This window comes from Phascolarctos cinereus, unplaced genomic scaffold, assembly GCF_003287225.1.
Source record: "Phascolarctos cinereus isolate Bilbo 61053 unplaced genomic scaffold, phaCin_HiC Scaffold_4;HRSCAF=312, whole genome shotgun sequence".
NCBI lineage: Eukaryota > Metazoa > Chordata > Mammalia > Diprotodontia > Phascolarctidae > Phascolarctos > Phascolarctos cinereus.
The window spans coordinates 327672524-327699649 of record NW_027555847.1 but is presented as its reverse complement, the minus strand read 5'-3'; the positions used below and the strand labels follow the sequence as shown (position 1 = coordinate 327699649).

Sequence of the window (27126 nt, the reverse complement as noted above, 5' to 3'; positions counted from 1 at the left end):
GATATCCTTGAAAAATACATAAATAATTTTTTATAAGGGCTTATATGAGGAGTTCGTGGTCCCGTTGGGGAGACAGCTTTCACAAAAGTGAAACAATTAGATAACAGGACGAGGAGGCAATGTAGTTATAGTAGATAGAGCTTTGGACTTCACATCAAGAAGACCTGGATTTGAATCCCACGTCAGACACTTAGCAGATGTCTGAGCCTGGGCAAATCACTTAATAGCCATCAGCCTCATTTTTCCTCATCTGTAAAATGGGCCATACTAGCACATACTTCACAGAGTTGTGAATATCAAGTAAAGTGACATATGTAAAGCACTTGTCAAACCTTAAAGCCTTGTATAATTGTTAACTTTTGGCCAAGATGACCAACACTATTACCTCTGAAATGCATATCAATCTTACTGAAATCTATTGTGTGCACAGAAATGAGATAGCTGTGGTAGAGCAGAATATGTATTGCCTTGCCTTGAAGGAAAAAAAAACTTGTTGGAGATTTTGTGTATTTTCATATATACCTCTATATGTACATGTTGTTCCTTCTTCCCCCAATAAAATGTAAGTTCATTTAAGGTAGAGATTGTTTCATTTCTCCCTTTTTATACCCAATGCTTGTTGATTTAATATTATTAATAATTATTATAAGTATTATAATTAACATAAAATTAGTATCATGGGTCAGAAAGGAATCATGGATATCTAGATTCTAACAAAGTATAGAATCAGATTTTTGAAGGCTCATAATTTGGAGGAAGCAAAAGTTACTGCAGCCTGGGATGGTAAGGCTAAAGCCCTTCATGGAAGAGGTCGAGTATAAATGATGAATATCAGACTAAGGGGGAAGGAAGAAGCTATATGAACCAGAATGAGCAAAATTTTTAAAATACTAAGGAGTCTAGTTGCAATAAATATTGAGGCATGAGGCTTCTGTAAATGTTAGTAGAGACTTCTTATAGGGGAGTAGCATGAGAATTAGAAAAACTTATGACTGGGCTATAGAGGACCTTGAACCCCAGACTGAGAAGTTTGGACTTGATCCATTAGCAGTAGAGAGTCATCAGAGGTTTTTAAGAAGGCAAGGAAAAGGAATAAACATTTATATTAATGCTGACTGTGTTCCAGACACTATGCTAAGCACTTTAAAAATATCTCATTTGATCCTCATAATAACTCTGAGAGGTAGATGCTGTTATTATCTTGATTTTACAATTGGTAAAACTGAGGAAAACAGGTTTTGGTGGTGTTGTTAATGGTTTTGTGTTTGTATTTTTCTTTTAAGTGATTTTCCCAGGGTCCCACGGCTAGTAAGACTCAGGTCTTCCTGACTCCAGGGGTGTCGCTCTATCCCCCATGTCACCTAGGGGTTGTGACATTCCAAAAAGGTAAACCAGAAGAGAGGAAATAAACATGGTGCTGAGGAACCTGTAATGAAGAGGAAATGGAACTGGATTTATAGCCAGACAACTTGGGTTTGAAACCTGGCTCAGCTGTTTGCTACCTTGAGCAAAACTCTTTTGTGTCTATTGGCCCCAGTTTCTTCATCTATAAAAGAAAGGGGTCAGAGAATGTGACCTGAGTTCCCTTCCAGATAGCATTGATAGCACTTTTTCCCCACACCTTTAGAACATTTTCCTCTTTCACATATCTTAAAAATCTGACCCCAGGTGTCTCCCATATCTTCAATACAAATTTTCCTCTGGTCATCTGGTCAGATCCAGCCCCATTTTCCCCATGTCATTTTTTTTAAATGACATTACTTCTTTCTACAGCACATTAAGCACCAAGGCAGGAAATCAATTATGAAATTAAATGACTATTGTAACACTGGCAGATCCATTCTATTTCTTCCATAATTCTTAGAATGATCTAGTTAATTGGGGTTTACACCCTTGATAAAAATATGAGAAAGGCAGGCTTTCATGGATAATTCTCTACAACAGATGAGTTCTTTAAAGGCATACAGTTTTCTAAGAAGTTTGGAGAATATGAGAATATTGTTTGGCATTTACTTTTTAAAATTTGACTTGGTAGAACAAAGTGTATTTCCTAAGAACTCTCCTCCAACAATATATTTTACTATGTTGAAATCATAAAAGATCACTTGATAAGGTACAGTCAAAAAGATAACATCATTCATAACTGTCGCCTAATAATCAGTATTAAGAAGCATATAAAATAAGTAGGTATATGTTAGCCAAAGGAGCTCACTACCTCTCTTAGAGATTCTTGCACAAAGTCAACATAGAAGATCCCTAAATAGTTGGTCAGATCCTCCATAAGTTTCTATTTTCAGATGACATTGTATTTATTATATCAAGCCCTATAATAAACACTAGAAGGTTTGCTTCAGAAGAGATCAGCCTCTTAATAACACAGAAAAAACAAGTGAACAAAGAATATGTGTTGCCTAGATTGTGACATGAAGTTGGATAGATAGTGCAATGAGTTAATCCATTTGTACATATATCTAAGACAGTAATTGCAGATGGACAGTGAAACTGGGCCCAAAATTGAATAGGAGGAGGAGAGCAAAATGAGTTTCATTTGGGAAATTTTGTAGCACGTAACAATCTTAAGCTGCTTCCAAGTCCATCATTTTTACACTAATATTTTTTCCCAGTAATGTCGTGTGGCTGCAAATCATTTCACATAAATCTATCAATGAATGAATGAGCATTTATCAAGTACTTGGAGCAAGCACTATATTCTGGTAGGGAGAGGCAGCACATAAAGGAGAATGGTGGCCAAAGAGAGGTGTTTTGATTTGGAAAGTAAACAAGAATGTTGATTGGAGCCATAGAAGAGTAGATTAGTATACTCTTTCCAGTATGGCAATGGCAGTATCAGTTTGATTGTGGTTACAGAACCAGAAAGTTTGGGAGGAAGTACATGTGATGGCAGGCATAAAGATGGCTGTAGTTAAAGTGAAGCATTAGGGTAACTAGGTGGCGAAGTAGATAAAGCACTGGACTTGGAAACAGGAAGACTCATCGTCATGATTTCAAATCTGATTTCTGACACTAGCTGTGTGACACTGGACAAGTCACTTAGCCCCATGTGCATCAGTTTCCTCATCTGTAAAAAAAAAAAAGATGCTAGAGAAGGAAATGCAAACCACTCCACTGTCTCTGCCAAGACAACTCCAAGTGGGGTTATGGAGAATTGGACACGAGTGAAAACGACTGAGCAATAACACCAACAAAGTGAAACATTGTTGAGGCTAGCATGCTATAGTGGGCTGAGTGAAGTATTCACCAATCAGGACAGCTCAGGAAGCAAGTATTCCAGAGCTGATAAAGTTAAGCCTTCCAGAGCACCATCTTTGGTCTGTAGGGAGCTTTAGAAAGGCAGCAAACAAGGAAACTGAAAATTTCAGGTGACCCAAAGGACTCAAAGACACATGATGGTTAAGATCAGGCTGTGTCGTATTACCAGTAATGGCTTATGCACAAGAAGTGTCATATTGGAATGGTGGTGTTGTAGGTCAGCTTTACATGTCACATTTGGAGTATTTCAGGAGCCTCTGGTTCCTTCCTCTACCAAGTTCTTTTAACACATAGCCTCTAGCAAGGGCATGTATAACTAGAAAAGCTGGACCAATTATGTAGCAAGAGTGAGATCTAGCAGATGAATAGCTCAGGTATTACATTGGTAGCCACAAAAACAATAAAAGAGACAGAGACAATATTAAGTGACATCTGGTGCATTGCTGTATCCTCTATGGAAGATTTATGGAAGGGCATAGACCAGAATCATGCAAATTGGAAAGGTGTAAATTGGTTGTGGTCTGCAATGAAAAAGGAAGTACTCACACCGATCATGAAGTATTTACATGCTGAAATCATATGCCGTATTAGACTGTCATTAAATAGAAATCTTGTTCTAAAGCACTATTGTTTTGGTTACACTGGAGGTAAAATCATGTCCCTTGTACATAGTGACCTATAGCAGCTTCCTCGCTATAATATTCAAAGTTCCATAAAAGGATTTTTATTTTATTTTCACATCTTTAGTGGCATTGTACATCTTGAACTTTTCTCAAGACCAGCATGTCTAACAGTACACAGTCTTTGAATTCAACGTTATTTAATACCTGCCATTTCTTAACAAAATACATACATACCTTCTGTGATACTACTCATCTCTTTCTTTCCAACCCATTACCACTATTCAATGCCTAGTCCTTATTTCACATTTGAAGTACTTTAGTAGTTTCCTAACTGGTCTTTTTTGCCTTCAGCTAAAGCATTGCTTTGATGATGTTACTCTCCTGATTTAAAAAACAAAAAACAAAACTTTCACTGGATCTTTGTTACCTGCAAGATAAAATCCAAATGTATGGCCTTATGTCCTTGCATAACCAGATTCCAAACTAACTTTCTATTCTCCCATTAATCCCCTGAAAAGTGTTTAGCTGCCCTATTCCACTTATCACATTCCCTAATCATCCTCAGCCGAATTTTCCACCCCCCAAAAAAAATTTTTTTTCCTGCTTCTGTGCCTTTGATCATACTGTTTCCCTTGCCTAGAATACTTTCCTCACAGATAAGTCTGAGTTGCTTGAGGAGCTCAGAGGAGCTCATCCATTTACTCATACCTGAACAAGAAATCCTTTACAACCTAGATAACTAATAGTAATCCAGCCTTTTCTTGAAGACCTTTGTTAGTGAGTTAGTGTTATTTAGCACACGTTCAGTGGATAGTTTTCTCTTTAAATTGCAAGCTCCCTGAGAGTAGAGACTAGGTCATATACTTCCTTGTATTCCGTAGAGTGCTTAACACAAGAGTAGTTAAACACGCAATCAGTAATTCTTTATTGATTAAATTTGTTAGCTAAGTTATTCTGATGACTCCAGGCCTATAAACACAACCTCTAGCACCTTTCCTATCATTATTTCCAGATCAGGGTGAGTTATAGAGTAGAAAGAGTCAAAATTGGTATGATCACACTCGTCCTAGGTGTTTGAATGTCGTAAATATTGCCTAAAACACATTTTACTTTCTGTGTCAGAACACTCTTAATACCCACAGCTTCATAACCGTAGGAGGCAAGCACACAGCTCATTTTAGGATAGGCTAAGAAGGATAGAATTTTTTACTTAGTTCACCCCCTGTGATTTGTTGTTTCATTAAATTTGTTAGAACTATTCGCTTCCACTTGAACCACTCCCTTTAGCATTTATAGATCTTCACTATTAACCACCACTCATTTCCTCTCAAGTGGAAATGTAGCTAAGAACAAATATTTATCATGTCTCTGAAGTGTATGAGCCTGCATCAGAAATACCATCTGACTAATGGAGTTACAATGAGAGTACATAAAATGAAGACCAGTCAGAACACAAGATAGTAATTTAGTACGTTGAGGATCACAAATTTAGGACAGGAGGGGACCATAGAGGTCATCTAGCCCAGCAGACTCATTTTGTAGATCAGTCAACAAGCATTAAGTGCCTACTACCTGCCAAACATTGCACCAAGTGCTGAAAATAGGAAGGAAGGAAGGAAGAGAAACAAAGACAGAGAGAGAGAGAGAGAGAGAGAGAGAGAGAGAGAGAAAGAAAACAGTCCCTTCCCTCAAGGAGCTTTCATTCTAATGAGACAGCAAATATGTACATAAGTAGGTATATACAATACATAAACAAGCCAAATGCTAGGTAATCTTGGTTGGGGAAGCACTAGGAGCTTTTGGGAGTGGGAAAGGCATCTTATAAGAAATGGCACTTAAGCTAAATCTTGGATGAGCCTAAAGATTCTTGGAGGTGGAGGTGAGGAAGACGGTCATTTCAGAAATGGGGCATAGCCTGTGCAAAGGCATGTAGACAGGGAGTGGGTCATTATGTGTAAGAAACAGCATCTAGGCCAGTGTGGCTGAGCTGTAGGGTACATGAAAGAGAATAATGAGTAAGAAGACTGGAAAGGTAGGAAGATATCAGGCTGTAAAAGCTTTAAATAACTAACAGAGTTTATATTTGACCTTAGAGGGAATAGGAAGCCCCTGGATTCTATTGAGTGTTCAGACCTATGCTTCAGGAAAATCCCCTTAGAGGATGACTTGGAGTGGGGAGAGACTTGAAACAGAGAAAACAAATAGAAGGCTGTTGCAGTGTTCAAGTGTAAAGTGATGAAGGTGTAAGCTAAAACAGTAGCCATATGAGTAGAGAGAATAGAACATATCTGAGAGATGTTGTATTGAGGTAAACTGCAAGATTTGGCAGTTAATTGGAAATGAGGAATAAGTGAGAGTGAGGAATCAGCGATGATACCAAAGTTGTAAACCTGGGTGACTAGAAGGATAGTTTTGCCCTCAACAGTAATAGAGAAATTTGTTAAAAAAAAAAAAAAAGATGGGTTCAGGGAGAAATGGTGATGAGTTGTTTTGGACTGGCTAAGTTTGAGATGCTTCTGGGACATCCAGATCAGACTGTCTGTTGGTTGACTTGAATCATAGAGGTAGTAATAAGTGGCCGAATGGAGCTTCAAATTCATACCATCTGAGTCCAAGTTCAGTGGTCTTTTTATAGTGTCACACCACCTCCTATAGAAGTGTTTGGTCAGTCACCAAGTTACATTTTTTTCCTCTGGTTCTCTGGAGGGAGGTGGATTTCTACTTTGAGCTAACAAACAGACAAAGAGAATTCTGGCCACTTGTCTTCCAGAGAAACACATGGCATTGAACGGATCACTTTACCTGAGTTTACTTTTATTGCCTCAATTACTTCCTCTGCAAAAAGAGAGGGCCAACAGTAGTTGTCTAAGGTTGTGACAACTGTTAGACATTAGGGTGTTAGTATCAGCTTCAACTCCCACTACCATTGTTAAGCTGAGACACAGATCTTGCACAACTTCCACAGACTCTGCCCTCTCTCACTTTGTTAAAAGAGACCATAAAATGTCGTTTTCCATAAAGAGCATTTTCAGGATGGAAAGGATTGAAGTTTGTGGACAGTAGGGTATGTCCATTCCAAGAATAGGAAGTGAGTTGGTGTGTTATTGGTTTTGGAAATTCAGCTTTGTTTTCCTGAATGATAATAACATCCTGTATACTTTGCTTTGTCTTCTTTGAGGAATAAATGAATAGTGATAATGCAGCTGTAGAAATTGTTTACTGATTGTTTCCCAGCTCTTCCAGTCATTTTTATCAGTTCCATAATAGTAAGTTTTATAGCTCCAGTATGATTTTATATTCATGAACTGCTTGTTGCACACCAAAAAAAAGGTACTAAGTCCATTGTATAAAATCCCTGAAGTAAGTCTTATCATTTTTCGATCTCTATGCCATCATATTTCCCTCACTTCACTGAGCTTCACACAAAGGAAATCATTAAAATTTGTTCTGTTCTGATTGAGCAATTTTGAATGGAAGTGCTACTTCAAAATTAGAAGAAAAAAATTAACAAATCTGAAATGGGAGATAGCATTTAGAGAATTTTTCCAGTCCACAACTGTCTGTTGCTTCAAGTCATGACATCAGGGTATCACTGGACCTTCTCCAGACCAACAGGTGTTAGCTGTGCAGAAGTCAGTGGAGGAGGCGAGATAACTGTTGTGCATAACAGATTCTCACTAGGGAGTATTACATTTTTTTTCCTTCCTATTGGCCTCCCTGAAAGCCAAAACTTTTTTTGGAACTTAGGTTGAGGTAAGCTTCAACATACTTTTCTCCTATGAAAAACAAGCTGTTTGTTGCCTTTGAGAATATGCCTCTTAATTTTTCCAGGACTAAAATATTGGTATCTACTTAAATAAAATTCCATATTCCAACTTTTCTATGGGAACCATAATACTTTTGTCATTCAGAATTGATTGCCAAAAGACAAATCAATTATGATGTCTGTGACCATGATCTTGTCTGTACATTAGCTGAAAGCTACCTAGATTACTAGTAGATCATTTCTATTGTAGTTTTAAGAGATGATACTGTCCCAGAGAATGTTGAGATAGTAGAGGTAAAAGCTCTGTGACTAGATACTTTTGACTTGAATACTTATCTTTTCAAGAATTAGGATAAATATAACAAAATTCACATGAAAGAAGAAAAGGTCAGATATATCAGTGAAAAAAAAAGTGTGAAGCAAGGTAGCCTAGCAGTTCCAGATTTCAAACTATATTACAAAGTACTAATCATCAAAACAATCTGGTACTAACTGACAAACAGAGTAGTAGATTGGTAGAATAGATTAAGTCCACAATACACAGTAGTAAATGACCACAGTAATCTAATGTTTGATAAACCCAAAGATCCAAGCTTTAGAGATAAGAACACGCCATTTGATTAAAAATTGCTGGGAAAAGTGGAAAGCAATTTGGCAGAAACTACACAGAGACCAACATCTTACACTGTATACCAAGATAAAGTCAAAATGGATAAACAATTCAGACATAGTGATATCATAAGCAAATAAGGGGAGCATGGAAAAATATACCTATCAGATCTATGGATAAGGGTAGAGTTTATGACCAGACAAGAGAGAGAGGGGATCACAGGAAGTAAAATCAGTAGTTTTGATGACATGAAATTAAAAATTTTTGCCCCCCCCAAAAAAAACTGATGCAGCCAAAATTAGAGGGAAACTGGGGGAAAATATTTTATAGTAAGTCTCTCTGATAAGGCCCTCATTTCTCAAATTGACTTGAATAATAATAGGCAGCCTTGGTCATTAAGTTGCTTCCCTTTTGTCAATATCTTAAACATCTGATTTGGAAGAACGTTTAATGATTTAAAAGTTGCAGCCAAATTTAGAAATAATGAATACATGAGTGACTCAGTATATGAGAATATTTGACTATACACACACACACACACACACACACACACACACACACACACACACACACACAGAGCATGATTTCTGATTATTGTTCTTTTTTATGATATCCTCAATTGTTACAAATAATTGAGGATTATAAATGTACAAGCACATGAGTAGGTGAGTTTGATAGTAATTTCCAATGCATCTATCCAGGTCTTTGCTAACTAAAGCAAGCAACATTTCTACATGAACTCTAGTACTTAAGTACTTAGCATATTATGCTCCTCTGTGTGTCCATGATAACTTTTAAGAAGTTGGCTGATTTTAAGGACAAAAGAAATGTCTCTGTTAAAAAGATATCAAGAAGGTATATCTTAAGTTTGAATCATGTGACTCTGCTATCTTGAAACTAAATGGCAAGATGGCAGAGTAGATGAAGCACTCATCCAAGTTCTTCCAACATTCCTCTCCAAACAATTTTACAGTAATACCTCAAATCAAATTCTGGAGTGATAGAGCCAACAGAAAGGTCAGGAAGACAACAGGCATTCATAAAGAGAGATGTGTGACCCAGGATTGGAGCACTGGATGCAGCGCCAGATGCTGTTGGCAACTCCATTGCTTATACCCACTTCTGGGACATAGTTCATGGGTGGAGAGGAACACTTTTAGTCTAGAAGAAATGGGAGCCCTGAAGACAATAGTGCTTTTGGTCACAAAGGATCAGGAACCCTGAGGAACAGTATGATTTCCAGTTCCTAGGGAGGAGGGGCCCTGGGGAGCAATATTGATTGCATTCCTAAGGGATCAAGGGCCTTTCCTAGGTAAGGACTAGAATACAGACCAAGAGAGCAATTACCACACGTCTCCCATATTACAACACCTTGGAAGCACCAAAAACTTCTGAAAACAGCAGTGCAAAAAAGCCTAAAGCTTGAGGCAGTATCCCTTTTCCCCTACCATGCCAGGAACAGAGCCGCTTGACTTTAATATAAAGTTTCAGATCAAGAAACAGGGTTGAAAAATTGGCAAACAACAAAAGAAGAACCTGATCATAAAAATCTACTATGATGACAGGGAATATAAAGACATAGTCTTAGAAGAAGACCATGAAGTCAAAACAGCTATAAGCAAAGCCTCACAAGGGGAAAAATGTGAATTTGACAAAAGCCCTACAAGAATTCCTGGAAGAACTAAAAAAAAATTTCAAAATCAAATAAGAGTGATAGAGGAAATATTAGGTAAAGAAATGAAAGAGAAGGAAGAAAATTATGAAAAGATAGTTAACAGCTTGGCTAAAGAGGCACAAAAAAAGTGCTGATGAAGAAAACAATTCCTTAAAAAACACAATTGGCTAAGTGGAAAGAAGTACAAAATTTCACTGAAGAAAATCCTTAAAAAATAGAATTGGACAAGTGGAAGCTAATGACTTCATAAGACATCAAGAAACAATAAAACAAAATCAAAATAATGGGGGGGTAATGAAGAAAATGTGAAATAACTCATTGGAAAAACAACTGACCTAGAAAATAGATCAAGGAAAGGTAATTTAAGAATTAGTGGACTACCTGAAAGCCATAATCAAAGAAAGAGCCTAGACATCATATTTCAAGAAATTATCAAGGAAAACTGCCCCAATATCCTAAGGTAAAATAAAAATTGAAAGAATCCATGGATTACCACTTAGAAGAGATCCCAAAAATTAAATATCAGATGGTAAAAATGTTCAAAGGAATATATTTTCCAAAAGAGATCTATAAAATATCAGCATTACTGGTAGAGGGAAAAGTTATATTCATCTTCACTTCTTTTAAAAATCATTTGCTTCATGCATGTATAGTTAACTCTTAATTATATCAAAAAATAACAGATTAAACAGAAATAATTTATATTTCTTTTTATATGAAGTCACAAACTCACATTCAGCCATTTATAGATTCATTCCTGGTGTTTGTGGCTCCAACTATTCTCATCTTTGCTCTGTGTTTGGCAGTTTGGGTAGGTAAAAGGGAGTTGAATATGTAGCATGTGGTCCGGGGCTTCTCTTGCAACCCCCTACTTGCACTGGTAGTTTGGGGCCCCTCAGAGTGCTAGAAGTAACCTTGAAGGATGGGGAATTGTTTTTTTAATTCTGTTGTTCGTGAACCTACACCATTGTCCTCCCATTAATTATCAGTTGATATCAATTAACTAGCCAGGCTTGCTTTTAAAAACCTGTGTTTACTAAAGCAGCCTCTTAAGAAGAGGTGGCACAAATATCCCTCTCACCCACACCCCACTCGACCCCAAGAATCTGGAACACGCAAAAGAGACCAGACCAGCAGAACATGGGCCCAGGCTTAGAGAGCCCAGGCTTCTGTGGCAAAAGGGTAATAAGCTCACGACTTCTTATTTGAGGAGGTCTTTTTCCTCGTCTTCTTTTTTTTTTTTAATTTTTTTTTTTTAATTTTTTTTTTTTTAGTACAGGCCTCGTGAAATTCGCCTTAAGCACATGTTAATTTTCTGTTGGGCTCCTTGTAGAGTCCTAAAGCTGCCTTCCCTCAGTGTGTCTAATTTGTTCTTATCTGAAACAGATTCTGTCAACTACTGCTATTCCATAGACCCTGCAAAGTCCAAAATCTTTTGGCCTCAAAGTTCACAAGGTCTTCCTCCAGTCCATGAGGTAGGAGAGGAGGAAAAAGAGGCTTTTTATCTTCTCTTCCCCCTCCCTCCACATGATTCCCTGTCAAGGGCTTGGCTGAAACTACTCTTTCTAGGCTGGTTCACTACTGGAATCTTTAATTCTAAAATGGCTCTCTGTGTGTGTGTGTGTGTGTGTGTGTGTGTGTGTGTGTGTGTGTGTGTGTGTACAAGCTCCAAAGAGCATCACCAACTCTTCAAGCAATCCTAATGCACTTCCTTTGTAGTGTAATTTAATTTTATCCAATGACTGGAGCATTTTGCTCCTTCCAAATTAAGTACTTTTTGAACCTAGTAAATGTGTTTCATCTCATAAGGTATCAGAGTAGCACCTTGCTAGTTATTTTAAGTTGGATAGGGTGATTTATTGATTCAATCAACCACATCCTTATGAGTCCATTTCTGCTGTGCCATGGTTTTACCTGTGATATAAGAATTTCTAAGATGAGAAAAATAACCTATCCATTATATTTCAGAAATATTTGATTCAGTAAGTGTGTTAATATACATTCTTAAGAGCTGGTAATCATCAACATTCATCTTCCCCCATTTATAGTTATGCAAAGCATATTTCCATATTCATCATGTTGTGAAAGAAAACTCAGGACACACCCCCCCAATTCCGAGAAAAATAAAGTAAAAATAAAAATATGCTTTGATCTGTACTCAGACTCCATCAGCTCTTTCTCTGAGATGGATCGTATTTTTCATCATGAGTCCTTCGGAATTGTCTTAGATCATTGTATTGCTGAGAATAGCGAAGTCATTCACAGTTGATCATCGTACATTATTCCTGTTATTGTGTACAATATTCTTCTGGTTCTGCTCACTTCACTATGTATCAGTTCATGTAAGTCTTTCCAGGTTTTTCTGAAAGCATCCTGCTCATCATTTCTTGTAGCACAATAGTATTCCATTACAGTCATTTACTATAACACTCATCTTTATTCTATCTTCTCTTCTACGTTTCAGAGAATGTCTAGCCATTTAAATTCTAAGGCAGGCATTTACTTTTAACTTGGGAGTGGTGAGCTGAAGTCATATTTTTCTATCCCACATAAGTGAAAATGATCTTGGTGGTTGGTATGTCACATCACTAAAAGATTCACTATACTAATCCCTCAAGTTCAAATATAAAGAAAAGTTAAATCATAGTCATTTAAAATATTAGATTACAGTTTATCTGCAATCAAAGTTGATATTAATCTATCTACCTAGAGCAGTGGTTCTCAACAGGTGTGCCAAGACACTTGTGAAAAGCTTCCCTTAAATTATATACAACTTATACTTAGAATCACATGAGATAGGCCCTTAAGGAAATGTAGACACACTAGTCTGATGTGCTAATGATGATAATTTACTGCATAGCCATACTACTTTTCTTTCTCGATGCTCACAAACCATTCCTTTAATAATAAGTAACAACAATAGGTAACATTTATATAGTATGTTAAAGTTTGCAACGCATTTTGAAGTATATGTGTGTGTAGGTGTATAATATTATTTTATTTTATAGTATGTTCTGTAATTTTGATAGCACCTGGGGGTCAAATACCCTGCTCTGTAGTTTGAGCATTTCTCCCATTCTCTGTGACTTTTCAAAGACCACTAATATGTTGTAACAGTGACTCTGCAGTTTATCCACAAGTTCTTTCTGTCTTCTCAGGTGAGATTTCATCTCCAGCCTGTTGACTGTGGGGAATAGCTATAGATTCTCCTCATATATCTTGAGTTTTACCTCCCTATTAAACATGATAGTTTTCTCCTCCCTAAGCCAAAGTTCATTCTCCTTGGTAGACTAAATAGAAACAAAATAAAAATTGAGTTCCACCCTCTCATCATCATCTGTTGAAGTTGTCCACCCTGAACTGGTCTCATTTTTTATCCTCCTCTTCCCCTGAACCTAGCTTTAAAAAATCCCTTTGGTAGCCTACAGAATTCTTCACCACTCTCTCCAGCAGCTTTAGTTCTCGTAAGCTCCCATCTGGGAAATAATCTTTTCACTATTCTCTTCATTAGTCAAACCCTTGTTAAGAGTACAGGTTCCAATTTTAATTAAATTTTCCTTGTGTAGGGAAGGTTTAAAAAGAAAGCACCTCTTCTTAGCCAGACTGAAATGACATGTTTCAAATGCAGAATAGAATAGGTTATAGGTCAGAAGTAAGCAAGATTTTCGGATTGAGAGACTAGACAGCATCCCCCTGCCTCCCATTTTACATGATATGTATTCTTGGGAAAGCTGATAGAACAATATTTATTGAAATGTATAATCAGAAGAAAGCACTTTTCAAAACCCAGAAAATTTTTCATACTGTCAGCACTGTTGTTACTTCGCATTGTTACAGAAAATCAAAACTTAAGTGTAATCATGGTAGTCTCTCCTTTATACTAGAAGATAATGCAAATGATCCAATGGCTTTGATTTGTTTTTCTAGTATTGGTGATAGACTTATTCAGATTTGCCCCCTTAAGACCAGTGACATTATTTGTAGGATGGCCTGGCTGGACTTTGTGTTATTTACTCTACCATAAAAGGAATAGCTTTTCTGGCACTTCACAACAACCCTGTGAAGTAGGGTCATTGTTTCCATTTTACAGATGAGGAAACTGAGGCCCATTGGATCAGAGATCTAGTGTTGGATGAGATCTCAGAGCCATCTAATCTAGGCCCTCGTTTTACAGATGAACAAACTCAAGTCCACAGAGTTTAAGTGACTCTCCTAAAATCATATAGATCATAAGCATCAGAAGCAAGCCTTGTCCTCAGGTCATCTGACTCCAGAGCTAATGTTCTCTCCACTAAACTACACCTTTCCTAAGAAAAGTCACCTAATAGAGAGCAGTACTAGCTTGTATATACAGCCAGCCCTTCTAGCCCTGAGTTCGGGCTTGCCACGACAGTTCTCACACGTCGCCCTTGCTCAGAGTGAACTTACAGTCTAGTTGGGATATATAGCACATACTTAAAAAATAACAAAAACAGGGGCAACTAGGTGGTATGGTAAATAGAGCTCTGGCCTTGGAGTCAGGAGGACCTGAGTTCAAATCCAGCCTCAGACACTTAACACTTAGTAGTTGTGTCACCCTGGGCAAATCACTTGACCCTGATTGCCTCACCAAAACGGAAAAAAAAAAATAACAAAAACCTTAAGTACACTTATAAAGAAATACACAGATGTACATAATACAGCACCAGGACTGTTCTCACGCAAGGTGTAGACACGAAGCCCCTCATGATATCCTTGTAGACAAGATGGAGAGAAGTGAAAGATGTAACTAAAGTTATGGGAATTTAAAATTTACTGAAAATCCGCCCTGAAAGCAGTGACTAGTAGATTAATGCTAGCTTTGTAGAGGACTCTAATGGAGTCTCGTGGTGTTCTGTATCATTGGCCTTCCTCTGTTCACAATTTTATCAGTAATTTTGAACAAGGCATGAATATCATGCTGCTTCTACACGTAGCCTTTCCTAATCCCCTAAAATTCTCGTGCCCTCCCTTCCAAACTACCTTGTGTATGTTTGTATTTATTAACTCTATGTTTATAATGTAAACACACACACACACACACACACACACACACACACACGTGATATGTCACTGCCTCCCCCGGAATGTAAGCTTCATGTATGTAGGGATTGTTTCATTCTTTTTGCTTGCGTCTCTAGCGATGCCTAGCAGGCACTTGGAAAAGACTTGTTGCTTGATTGGTTAATAGATTGATGTGTCTAGACAGCAGTTCATTTAGAAAGTGTGTGAATCAAAGAACCACAGTCCAAATCCAAGCTCTGCCATTTTCTGCCTATATGACTCCGAGGTCTTTTAACCTCTCTGGGCTGGGTTCTGGGAACACAGAGACAGAAAATGAAACGTTCCTACTTTCACAGAGCCACATTCTGTTAAGGGGAGCAATGTGAACGTATTGAATTATATATGGATTAATTTAGGAGTGAGGGAGATACCCCCAGCTGAGGGAGATCAAGAAAGACCTCGAAGGGGCACTTAAGTGGCACAGTGGATAGAGCACTGGCCCTGGATTCAGGAGGACCTGAGTTCAAATGTGGCCAAATACTTACTAGCTGTGTGACTCTGGGCAAGTCACTTAACCACATTGCCTAGCCAGAAAAAAAAAAAAAAGAAAGTAAAGAAAGACCTCACAGAGGATGTGGTGCTCAAGCTGAGTTTTGAAGGAGCAGAGTTTCTAAGAGGTGAACCTGAGGACAGAGTGCCTCCTAGGAGTGGCGGACAGCACTGGCAAAAATCTGGAGATGGAAGGTAGACTATCTTCTGCTCATCATACCAACCTGTGTGGATCGTTTCCTTTTCAGCTGCCCCAACCAGTGCCACTTCCATGGAAGGCAGTGAATCTGTGAACCAAGACGGCAGGGTGCAGGTTTCACATTTTGACTAAGGTGTAAAAATGTGGCTCTAGTCCTACTGTGTATTGTATATAGAGGATGGAAACAAGTGTAGCGCTTTCTGTTGATTCCTAACGCAGTTTGGTGTCCCGCTAAGAATACAGCATCCAGAGTCCTTAAATTCCTTGAGACTGTTTTCTTAAGTAGGGCTTTCATTGTGTAATATTGTAGTTGTAAATGGTGTGATGGGAGGAGCACTCAACTGGCCATCCTTGCCTAGATTCCATTAATCATGTGACCTCTGAACAATTCACGTAAAACTCGATAGACCTCAGTTTCCTTATGAGGAAAATGAACTTGTTCAACTAGATGGTCTCTATGAGTCCTTTCACTTCTGATGCTTTATAATTCTTTCAGCTACTGCAAAAGTTTTGGGAATTTTTAGAAAAGGAAGGACCAAACTCTGACAATCAGTCATAGAAAAAAGCAGTGTAAATAATGGTCAAAAGGAAATGTTCATGAGGTTTTACCTAACAAATTACATTCTGATTGTCAAAACTTAGACATGTAAAGAGTCATCAGAATGTTATATATAAGCGTGCTCTGGAAATGGCTGCACAAAAGGTCAGTTTTTTAAATACAGCGGTTTTTGTTTTTGGTTTTCTTTGTTGTTGTTATTTTGGGGGTTTTTTGCTGAGGCAATCAGGTGACTTGCCCAGGGTCACACAGCTAATAAGGGTCAAGTGTCCGAAGCTAGATTTGACAAACTCAGGTCCTCTTGACTCTAAGGCCAGAGCTCTATCCACTGTGCCACCTAGCTGCCCCTGTTTTTGCTTTTTAAGTGACAAGAAGCTGAAAGTCAAAAAAAAATGTGAGTTGTGAAATTGTGCTGTATTGATACCCTAGGTTCTTTATCTGACTTTATTTTTTATGAACTCATTTGATTTGAATGTGGGAAGTTGTAGTGTCTCTGCTTTTACCTATACTTTATAAGTTATAAGAGATTAGAAACCCTCTTCCAATTATACTTAGAACTTTTACACAGTTATTGTCAATGTTTTCCATACATAATTTTGGCCTTCATTTTGTTGTTGCCTGCAAAAGATCCAGTAAAAACCTCAGTGTACTAGATTAGGGCTGGGGAGCTGGGGAGTGTGGGAGTATATTTTTCAAGGCCGATAGGATCATAAAACACTTCAGTTTTAAAGTATCCCAAGTTCTAAAGTAAAAAATGTATCCTAACTTAAACATATTTTCATTTGATCTATTCTCATTTTTGTGCTTCACTTTCTTCCTTGGTTTCTGTACCCTACACATCTGCCAGCAGGGAATGCAAAGAGTAATCATTTAATCAGTAAGTAATCAAGTAGCCAGACTAACCTTTCTAAGGCACAGTTTTGATTACATCTGTCCCTCTGCTTAACAGCCAGCAGTGGCTCTCCTTTGCCTAACAATTCAAGTCTATATGTTTTGTCCTGCCTCAAATTCAAGTGTCTCCGCAGCCTGGCTTCAGTTTCCCTTTCCAGCCTTATCTCACAAAGTTCAACCATATTCCCAGAACTCCTATTTCCTATTTCTTAGTTGTTCACACCATTCCCCTGAGCCTTCTTCTATATCACTACCTCTTAAAGTCCTTTTGCTCCTCCTCCTCCTCCTCTTCCTCCTCCTCCTCCTCCTTCTCTTCCTCCTCCTCCTCTTCTTCTTCTTCTTCTCTTCTTCTTCTTCTTCTTCTCCTTCTCCTTCTCCTTCTCCTTCTCCTTCTCCTTCTCCTTCTCCTTCTCCTTCTCCTTCTCCTTCTCCTTCTCCTTCTCCTTCTCCTTCTCCTTCTTCTTCTTCTTCCTTCTTCTCTTCTTCTTCTTCTTCTTCTTCTTCTTCTTCTTCTTCTTCTTCTTCTTCTTCTTCTTCTTCTTCTTCTTCTTCTTCTTCATTTCTTCTTCTTCACAAGGCAGTCGGGGTTAAGCCAGTTGCCCAGGGTCACACAGCTAGTGTCTGAGGCCAAATTTGAACTCGGGTCCTCTTGACTCCAGGGCCCATGATCTGTGTACTGTGCCACCTAGCTGTCCCCTTCCCATTCTTCAAGGCTCAGCTCACATACCACCTTTTCTATGAAAGCCTTTACTGATTCCCATGCTTTAAGCAGGCGAAAATGAGGCTTCCTCTTAACTCGAGGTGTTTGTTCCTCTCTTAAGTACCTGTCATACTTCAGGTTATGTTTATTTCTATATTTTTCTATATCTCTCTTGCCAGATCATAAACTCATTTTCATCTGGAACTGATCCTTTTCATTTTTATACCGCTCTCTTCCTCCCTTCCCCCCAGACGGCACATAGTGGTTTGTGCAGAGCTGCTTCTCAAAATTATACCTTGAAAATATTTCAAAACTCTCATTTCTCTTATTTCATTGCCTTAGCAGAGATTATAAGTCACTGTGACAGAAAAATTCATCTCTGTGTGGGGAATACTGGTGTTGATCCTATCTAAAAATGGCTAGGCTATGTTTAAGGAGTAAACAAAATGCCTTCAAAAAGCCTACCGTCAGCAAAGGCAAAAACTCACAGACATAAAATAGAAAACAATTAAATATACATTGCTGATTCTGGCTACAGGTGCAATAGTGATTCCAAGAAAGGCAGGATCGGTGTGGACCAAGAGAAATGAAATCTGAGTTAGTCTTTGGAGTGAATGGAACCCTGCTAAAGAGTTGGTAAGGATATCAATGAATGGTACTACCATTAGAATTGTTTTTAATAACTTTAATGAGATTTGTTTTTATATAGAACAAGTCTAAGGAAGAACACATAGTCTTACAACTTAGGCTCCTCTGTCAGGTGTTTTCCCCTTTCTTTTTGAAGTGTTACAATGCTGAAAGCTGCCTCCACTCCATTGCCTCATAGTGATTATATTGACTCAGAACCTTTGCTAGTGAGGGGCTGTGCTGGCAGGCTGCCCATTCTGACAAGTTCTTGCAAGCTGGAAAAGCTCAGAGGGTAGATTCAGCAATGCGACAGAGCTTAAGCACCAGCCTAGCATTTTTTAGATAGGCTCGTTATGAGTATTGACCACACAGAGATGATTTTTTTTCTGCCATAGTGACTTATAAAGGTAGTCTCTGCTAAGGAAGTAAAATAAGAGAAATAAGCACCTTGAAATAGTTTAAAGGTAATACATGTATTCCTCGCCCACCCTTTCCCATTAATACTAATCTTCCTATCCCAATCTTTTTCACAACCCTTGTGGGAGACCCCAAAAATTAGATAAGACTGTTTGATGAGGTTATTCGAGACCCTGTGGTACTTAGAGAAGTGGTACCTTGCTTATGAGTCTGTTTCTGAGACTTTAGGCAATCTTAAAGTTTTCAGTCCCCATCACTCACCCTAGCAAAGAGAATCTTTGGGAATCTGGAGCACTCTTTGGTGTTACTATATACTCACTTCTCAGTGGAAGGTTGAGAATATGAAAATTATAAGTCATATTATTATTGCCAGATAGAACTCCAGGGTTAAAAAAAATTCCATCTCCATTGCCAATTAACCCCTTCCTTTTAATTTATAATTTTAGCAGACTGCCTGGACCACTCAGAGGGTATAATGACTTACCGAAAGTCAAACAGTCAGGATGTGCCAGAGGCATTGTGTGAACCCATCTCTTCCTGAGCTTGAGTCCATTTCTCGCTACTCTCTGCCACACTGCCTCTCTAAGCATTTGAGACTATGATACCCATTTTTGTTGTGCTCAGTTTGAAAGATGCATCAGAGTTTTTTTATCTTTGGTTAAAAAAAAAACAGGTCATATGTTAAATGAACTCTTCACTGTTAGAAGTAGTCCTCAATAGTTTCAGATATAAAAGAATGATTTATATCTCTGTGTCTCAGAAGGGTTAATTGCTAACGTTGGACTAAATTTTAGATCAGCCGTTTCAAGCCCCATATGGGTAGCATTGGGTTATTGGTACATACAAGACTGTAAACTACGAGACCTTTTTGTATGAGAACAAGTCTCTGTAGCCAGTCTGCATGTGTATTCTCCTAGGAGATTGTAAAATGTGGGCGTGCTTTCAATTCACTGTGTCTGTGATTTATAAAGGCTCACAGAGCAGGAGTTTATTATGCTGAAAATCACAAGCGTGATTTTGTTTTGGCTTTTTAAAATGAAGTGACCCAAACATGGTGAAAGATAAACACATGAAGCCATTTTGATTATGCTTTTATTTTTATTAAGGAAAAGATTAAATATTATTGTAAAGTAACCATCCATACTAAGCATTATGATATTAAACCTGAAGTAGTCTGTAAGCTGATAGCCCCCACTTTCCTCTGGGCTTAGGTTTGTTATTAATCAAAATGTTGGCTATGTTTAGTGCAGCCGTGTATGAAACAAACAGTTGAAAAAGGCCACTTTAATTTAGGGGTTTGTATTTTATACAAGTAGTATAAGAAAATCTCTTTCCCCTTGTGGACCTTGGGCTGCTGTTGGCATTTCTAGATTTCTTGTTTTGCTCAGGAGCCAGCTAAATCCAACAGATGTGAGATACTATACCATATTTCGGGGAGTGTCTTGTTTTACATTTAATTGGTGCAGTCACCATTTTTTAACACGTCAATTCCCTGGTATAAATTTAATATTTAAGTAAGGCTTTTTGTGTTTTTGAGAGGACTGAGGGGAAAGATTTTAAGTACTGGCAAAGTTAAAAAATTAATAGGATATTGCTTGTCTCCCTTTAGTCCCAAAAGTAACATTAAATTATATGTAGACACTGAGGAAAGTAATCATTGCAAGGTTTTCTTTATCCTGGGCAACCACTGACACCTTCTAAAGAGGTGGATTATAGTGGTTATCTCCTTCAGAGTGGCATGGTGTCTAAAGCATTCTCTAAAGTTGCCACAATCTCTCATTAACATCTTGTTGTAAATGTGAGATTACTACAGAGGAGCTAGGGCAGGTGTTTTTATAAAATGTTAACGCATTCATCAGAGGACACCCCTTCTTCTTGCCCCGCTCCTGTGCACCCTCTCTGCTTTTGTGGCCATGATTCTTCCCAGGAGAGGCTGGGCTCACCGAGGCTGAAACCAGGAGCTTACTCTGGAACTTGCCCACCAAAGCACAGGGCAAGCTGAATCAGGCAGGTAATGTTGATTTGTCATGTGGAAGTGTGGCCAAAGTGGAGGGCCAGGATATAAGAATTGTGGCTGAGTTCATGAGAGGGATTTGTATAGGAGCGTAGTTAGGTATGGTGGAAATTGATACCAAGGGAATCTGAGTCAGCCAAGGCCAAGACAAGAACAAGTCAGGGGTCAAGGATCTTCACTGGGCTGGGGAGGGGAGAGGGGACAGGTGTAGAAGAGGAGGAGTCACTGGATGCAGGCAAGTTCACAGGTGAGAACTGAGAGTGATTGACTGGAAAGACAGGCTGTGGCATCATTGAAACTTTTGCCACAATCCAGGAAGCTCAATCAGTACCAAGACAGGAGCCCAGGGGAGATGGAAGGTAGCACCCAGGATCTGTATCCAAGGGAGATGTGCTGACAGAAGACATCCATGGATGTACTGCCTTTTAAGGAGTCTCTCAAGGCCTTATACGTAGCCATACCCTGGGAAAAAGCAGTTTGTCTTGAACTTAAGGGGACTCAAGAAGGCCAGGCAGGAATTTGTCTTCATTTCTTTCATCTCAGGTCCTTCAAGTCTGACTCAGACTTTACCTGCTTATATCAATGCAAAGCTTATCATGATTGGCAGTAGATTCCCTTGGTGTGGTGTCCTCAGGGATGCTTGAAAGATTTATTGGTACCAAGGTGGATGTAACCTTTCCTGAGCCTTCGTGGTCTTTGCAGTCAAGATTCATATCTGAGGGCAGGGCTGGAAGGCCACTGATAAAGTACTGGCCATCCCTGTGACCTGGAAACTTCACACCAAAAGGATGGGACATTTACCAAGAATTTCTGAGAAATCGTTTCATGGAAAAACTTGGACGAAACTTGCCAGAACAAGCAGGCATGAATGGATTGGTATCCCCATCATTAGAGGACACACACATCAGTGAGATCCTTGATCCACTTGAATGTGATGAGAAGCAAATACGAGGCATGGAAGATGCAGAGCAGTGACCTGCAGGAAGCCAGCACCCTCACAACTAAATGAATCTGAAAAACAAGCAAATCCCAACCATGAATGAACGAGTGAAAAATATCTATTCATTGCTTGTCGTGTACAAGGCACTGGAAATACAAATAAAAAAAAAAACAAGAAAGACTATTCTCAAGGAACTCACACTCTGATATGGGAAACAGCATATAGATGGCTTCAGCTGCATGCTAGATAAAAAGGTCCTGTGGTCCTTAGGGTATACTGACAAACAGATGTTAATGCGTCTTCCTTGATGTCGTTTCTGTTGACAAAACCATCATCTGTTTCTGACGTTGAGCCACTTGACAATATCGTGAACCTTGGTGATAAGAACTTTCTTTCCAGTCTTCAGCAATGTGGCTTCTGAAGAGGTGAGGGCTGCATTACCTGCAGATGTGGTTGCCAGGACTTAGAGCAAACACTTAATTAATGTTTATTGAATTGAATTGAATTACTGAATCTTCACAGGGGTTGCCCTCTTGGACAATGGCTGTAGCAGCAGGGCTAAAAGCAGAGCTGGTGGTTGGAGGGAGGTGAAGGAGGTACTCTATTCCTGGGGCTCTTGGGCTTATCTGTCCATCATTGGTAGTGGGTCCACATTTGGTGGTGGTGTTGGCTAAGATGTCAACACATAATGAGCATTATGACTGTTTCCAAATAAAGTTTTCTGTGTCATCATCAGTACTATCAGCAACACAGCCTCAATGATCTCTTTTCTTGGGCGGGGGGGTGAAGGTTGAGATTAATGTGTAACACAACATAATATATAATACAAGCTCTATCTGAAAAGTCGTAAAGCAGGTGATGAGTGTGGTAATCTTACAGGTAGCTTTGAAGACAGAAGGTTAGACCATCTCTATCCCAGTTTCTTGTGTCTTGTAAAAGTACAGATAAAAGCCATAATTTAGGTAACTAATGAAAACATCTTAAAAGTTCTATATTTGCTAACACTTGTTTTACTGCCCTCAAATTTGGTCCCTTGGGCCAGGCCTGGTGACTCACACCTGTAATTCCTCCTCCCGAAGAGGCTTGAGCACAGGAATTCTGAATTGCTCTGGCCTGGTCAGGTAGGTGTCTGCACTGTCTGGTATCAATATGATGAGCCCCCTGGAACCACCAGCCTGTCTACAGAGTAACACGCTTACCCAGGTCAAAAACAGAATGACCAAAGCTCCTGTGCCAGTCAGCAGTGGGATCAGTCTATGAGTGGTCACTGCACTTCCAGATTATGCAAAATAGGGAAACGTAGTGTTCCCCAAAATACATATTTTTTTGGTCCTTTGACTCCTTTGCTGTTATTCCCAGAGCACTGACACTTCCTAATGGGGGTGAGCTGAATGCTTGCAGACTTTCCTGCTGCTAAGTATAGCCAGCTTATAAGTACTTCTAACTCAAGCACGTGTTGATGCCTTAAGCCAGTTAGAATTTGATAAAGTAGAAAAATATCAGGATCATTGAATTTGCTTTAATTGATGCTAAGAAGAGGAAATCATCTCAGAAAGTATTGCCAGAACACAAATTAGTCTTCTTTTACATGAGAAAAATCCATTTCCCCTTAAAAGGAAGTCATCATAAAGCCAGTGTTGCCCAGTTCTTAAATTTGGGCATCAGTTTTGAATTTTTATAGTACATTCCCTGCCTCTGACCCAATTAACGATTGAAAGAGAAGGCCCTGATGTGGACAGTCTACATGTGCCTGCTTGAATGCAGCCTTTAAAGGAAGTTCTCCAAATAGGACAGTGGATGGTTTCATTTCCAGGGTAGGAGGGCTTTGTTTTGTTTTATTTTGTTTTTCCATCAGGGAAGGTGCCTCAAATGAAAAATAAGGCAAAGGGGGTCACTGCTAGAAATAAAAACCAGGGGAACAAGCTCCAGGCATATTTTTTAAATTTAAGTGTTTTCAGAGAAGTCGGTTGCCATGTGGTATAAAGCACCAGTAAACAATAAGCCCATCTTTGTGTTCTGTGCCAGTATAGTTGCAGTGTGTTATGCCAAGGATAGCGTAGTGTAGAATTTCAGACTTCCATTCTGTCACGCCAAAATCATTGAACCATCTCTCTCTCTCTCTCTCTGTAGGATGTCCCATGTGCTTCAGTTTGAGGATAAAAGCAGAAAGGTGAAAGATGCAAGTATGCAGGACGAAGACACTTTTGAAATCTATGATCCCCGGAATCCAGTGAATAAGAGAAGAAGAGAAGAAAGCAAAAAGATCATGCGGGAGAAAAAAGAAAGAAGATAAAAAGAGAATATTGCTCACCATAACTCACTGGAAAAGTGATGGCAGTCTAAATGCCCTTATAAAAAGCCATTGTTCCCCAAAGCATCACTCAAGGGTGTGAAAAATATTTTATGAACCTGTTGTCTGGTTTTGAGACACAATTATCTTTTTACGATTGCGCAATGAAGTAAGTGATTTGGATGATACAGAGTAGTCCAAGTTTTCCATGATGTTTTTTCTTACTTAGAATTTTGTATGACCGATTCTGAATTAAAATAGTTTTTATTCCTGTCTACATGTAACCACTCGCACGTTGTACCAACCGTGTTTTATCTTTTCAGCCCCAAAAGTTGAAAGTTACTTAAGAGATACCCACAGAAATAAAATCCAAAGAAAGCTTTCCTGAATGTTCGTTGCTGCATTGCTGATTTTTGCGAGCTATTTAAAGCTAATGAGATGATTAAGTGTAATGATACTTGGGTTGAGTTCAGCACATACATGTGGGAGCATTGCTACACCACTGAGATTCAGTAGCACTGTGTCTTAAACCCTAGAAAACAGATGTGCAGTTTGAGAAGGTCAGCACTGACTGGGTGATCAGTTGGTTCCAATTCTGTCAGAACTCCGTTAAAAACTCATTTGAAGTTGGGGTTAAATTCCTTTCACTGTGCAAACTGTACTTTGTAAAAATCCTTGGAAGTGAGATGGGAGCAGCATGTTTGGGCCACGATGAGTTTTCTTTAGAACGCCTCATGATCCTCCAGTTTGAATGGGAGCAATGACCTCAAAAAAAAATTAGAACATTGTGGACTATTTTAAAAAGCAGTTTCAAAGAGAAAAATGAGAACTATTATATCAGGAAATTCTTCCTTGAATTTCATAAGTAAAACTAATTTTATATTTACTTAAGGTTTATTTTTCTTCTTTTTCTTTTTGGTCCAGAGGCTTTTATTCTGTAGTACCAGACTAAAAAGCTTCTTCTGATTATATTACTTGAATGTCTATGATATACTTGGTGTTCTAGAGAACACGGGAGGAGACTACCAAGATTTTTTTTTTCTGGCAGCTAAACCATCACTCTGCTTGCTAAAAGCAACTAGGCAGTTAAAGTTAGGCATCACATCTTGCTTTCTCCCCTTCTCAGTTAATGTTTGGAGTCCATACAGATCTAGCTAGAATTTCTAAGAAGACAATTAAAATGTATGGCATGCCACAGCCCATCAGCATGTCCTGCAGACTGTACCTACAGTGACACACTCTGCTCCCTCTAAAAATGGCGCTGCCAGGGGCCAAGGTCATTCCAAAGTGTGAGAAGACAAGTGGTTTGGCTGCTATTGCTTTTAGAACAAGATCAGTAAGGTATGATGTCCTTATCCAACTGCCACTACCAAGTTTCCTGATAAGGTCTGATGTGTGAGGTACATAAACCTGTCTCACTATATTAATGTGGTCTGCGTGGCAAAGGTTAGATGGATGCAAAATTCTGCCGAAATGTGCTTTGTAATCTATGAGATAATGAGAAAGAAAACGGAGGTGTGAAGTGAGGTCCCATAGAAACTTGTTGCTGTTCTTGTCTGGGTCGAAGCAACTGTATGTCGGAGGTGTGGAGAGGTTAAGAGGGGTCACATTCTCAAACACTGTCATTCATAAAAAAGCAAGTCTGTGGTTTCTGTTCTTTGAATCTGTTCCCATGGCTGCCTGACCTTATCTGTTGGTGCCATTTCTGCTTACTAGAGAGCAGGGGATGCTTTTCCTCTCTGGGGCATGTACTCCATCTCCTTGATTCCTTTTTTTAGCTGCTTTAATGAAACAAAGACTTGAAACAACTCAAATTTTTGAGGAATACTTTCTAATAAGTGCTTGTTGGGATGATCAAAAAAGTGTTGAGACAAAGTTAAGTCCATGACAGTTTGTGTGTGTGAACTGTAAGGAAGGTTCCACAAAGATTCTTTAGATAATGATTTCAGTCCTCAGTACTTTATCATACTCTGGAAAACATCCCAGAGAGTCTTTGGAATTGTCACATTCTAATGTTGTTTATCTACTTAGTTTGCATTTCTTGACATTTCATTTTTTTTTTAATAAATATACTTGTAATCACAATTTTTTCCTTAATTAATGAATCCTACAGTTTATTTGTAAGATCCATTCATAGCTCCATTTTTGTAATTATTTTGAATACTTATAGAATGTTCTTTGTTGGCACTAAAGATGTATGCCATAAACTTGTGAAAAGATTTTGGAGAACTTAATCTTCTGCCAGCATCACATACCTAATGAGATAAATCACCTTGCTATATATTTGTTGTATGTAATTATTCTTAAGTCTTCTCGTATTTTAGGAATGACTTGGCCTAGCCCCCAGCAACAACCTCTATGCATTTTTGTAGCCGGTTCAACATATCCAATCCTCTGTTGATTTCATTTTCCTTAGCTCTTTGGCTCATCTGTTTGTTTCTGCTTTTACTTTTTGCTATAATTCATCGTAGATTCATGCCGCAAGATGCAAGTAGACCTCACAGGGAAAAGGGGCTTACAAATGTAAATTCCATTTCCTTTGGTTACTGCCTTTAAATAACCAAGTACAGAATATATCCCAGAAAAGAAAGAAGAGGGGAGAGAGAGAGATTCTTACCTGGAGAGAAGACTGGAAGACAATCTTTTCTCTAGGTAATTAAATGCAGACAGCAGTCTGGTCTCTCTCTCTTCCACATCTGCTCGATATTATTCCTTTAACTTTTTTTTTTCTTTTAGATTAGATCATGGTATTAACTCATTTTACCTGATCCACAGAAACATCTTTTTGAAAGCCACCTTCTTGACGACAGCCAAACGACGGTCCTCTAGATCTTTGCAAAAATGGATTGGCTCATCTTCCCTGTTTGATGAACAATAGCCATTTCAAACATTCCACGTAATCTTCTGACCTTTTACTAATGTTTAGGATAATCTTAGGATAATCTTTACCAAAAATCACCATACTTTTTTTCCACAG

General features: G+C 38.7%; 1 protein-coding gene across 1 annotated transcript in view; it reads left to right on the top strand.

Annotated features, from left to right (window-relative positions):
* Positions 1-24538, top strand: part of CWC27 (CWC27 spliceosome associated cyclophilin) — a 265435-nt gene extending 240897 nt beyond the window's left edge. Inside the window, exon 14 of the mRNA XM_021007224.2 lies at positions 23990-24538. Within this exon, the coding sequence (XP_020862883.1) occupies positions 23990-24152 (163 nt within the window). The 3' untranslated portion in view covers positions 24153-24538. The remainder of the gene's footprint in view (positions 1-23989) is intronic.
* The last annotated feature ends 2588 nt before the right edge of the window (positions 24539-27126 follow it).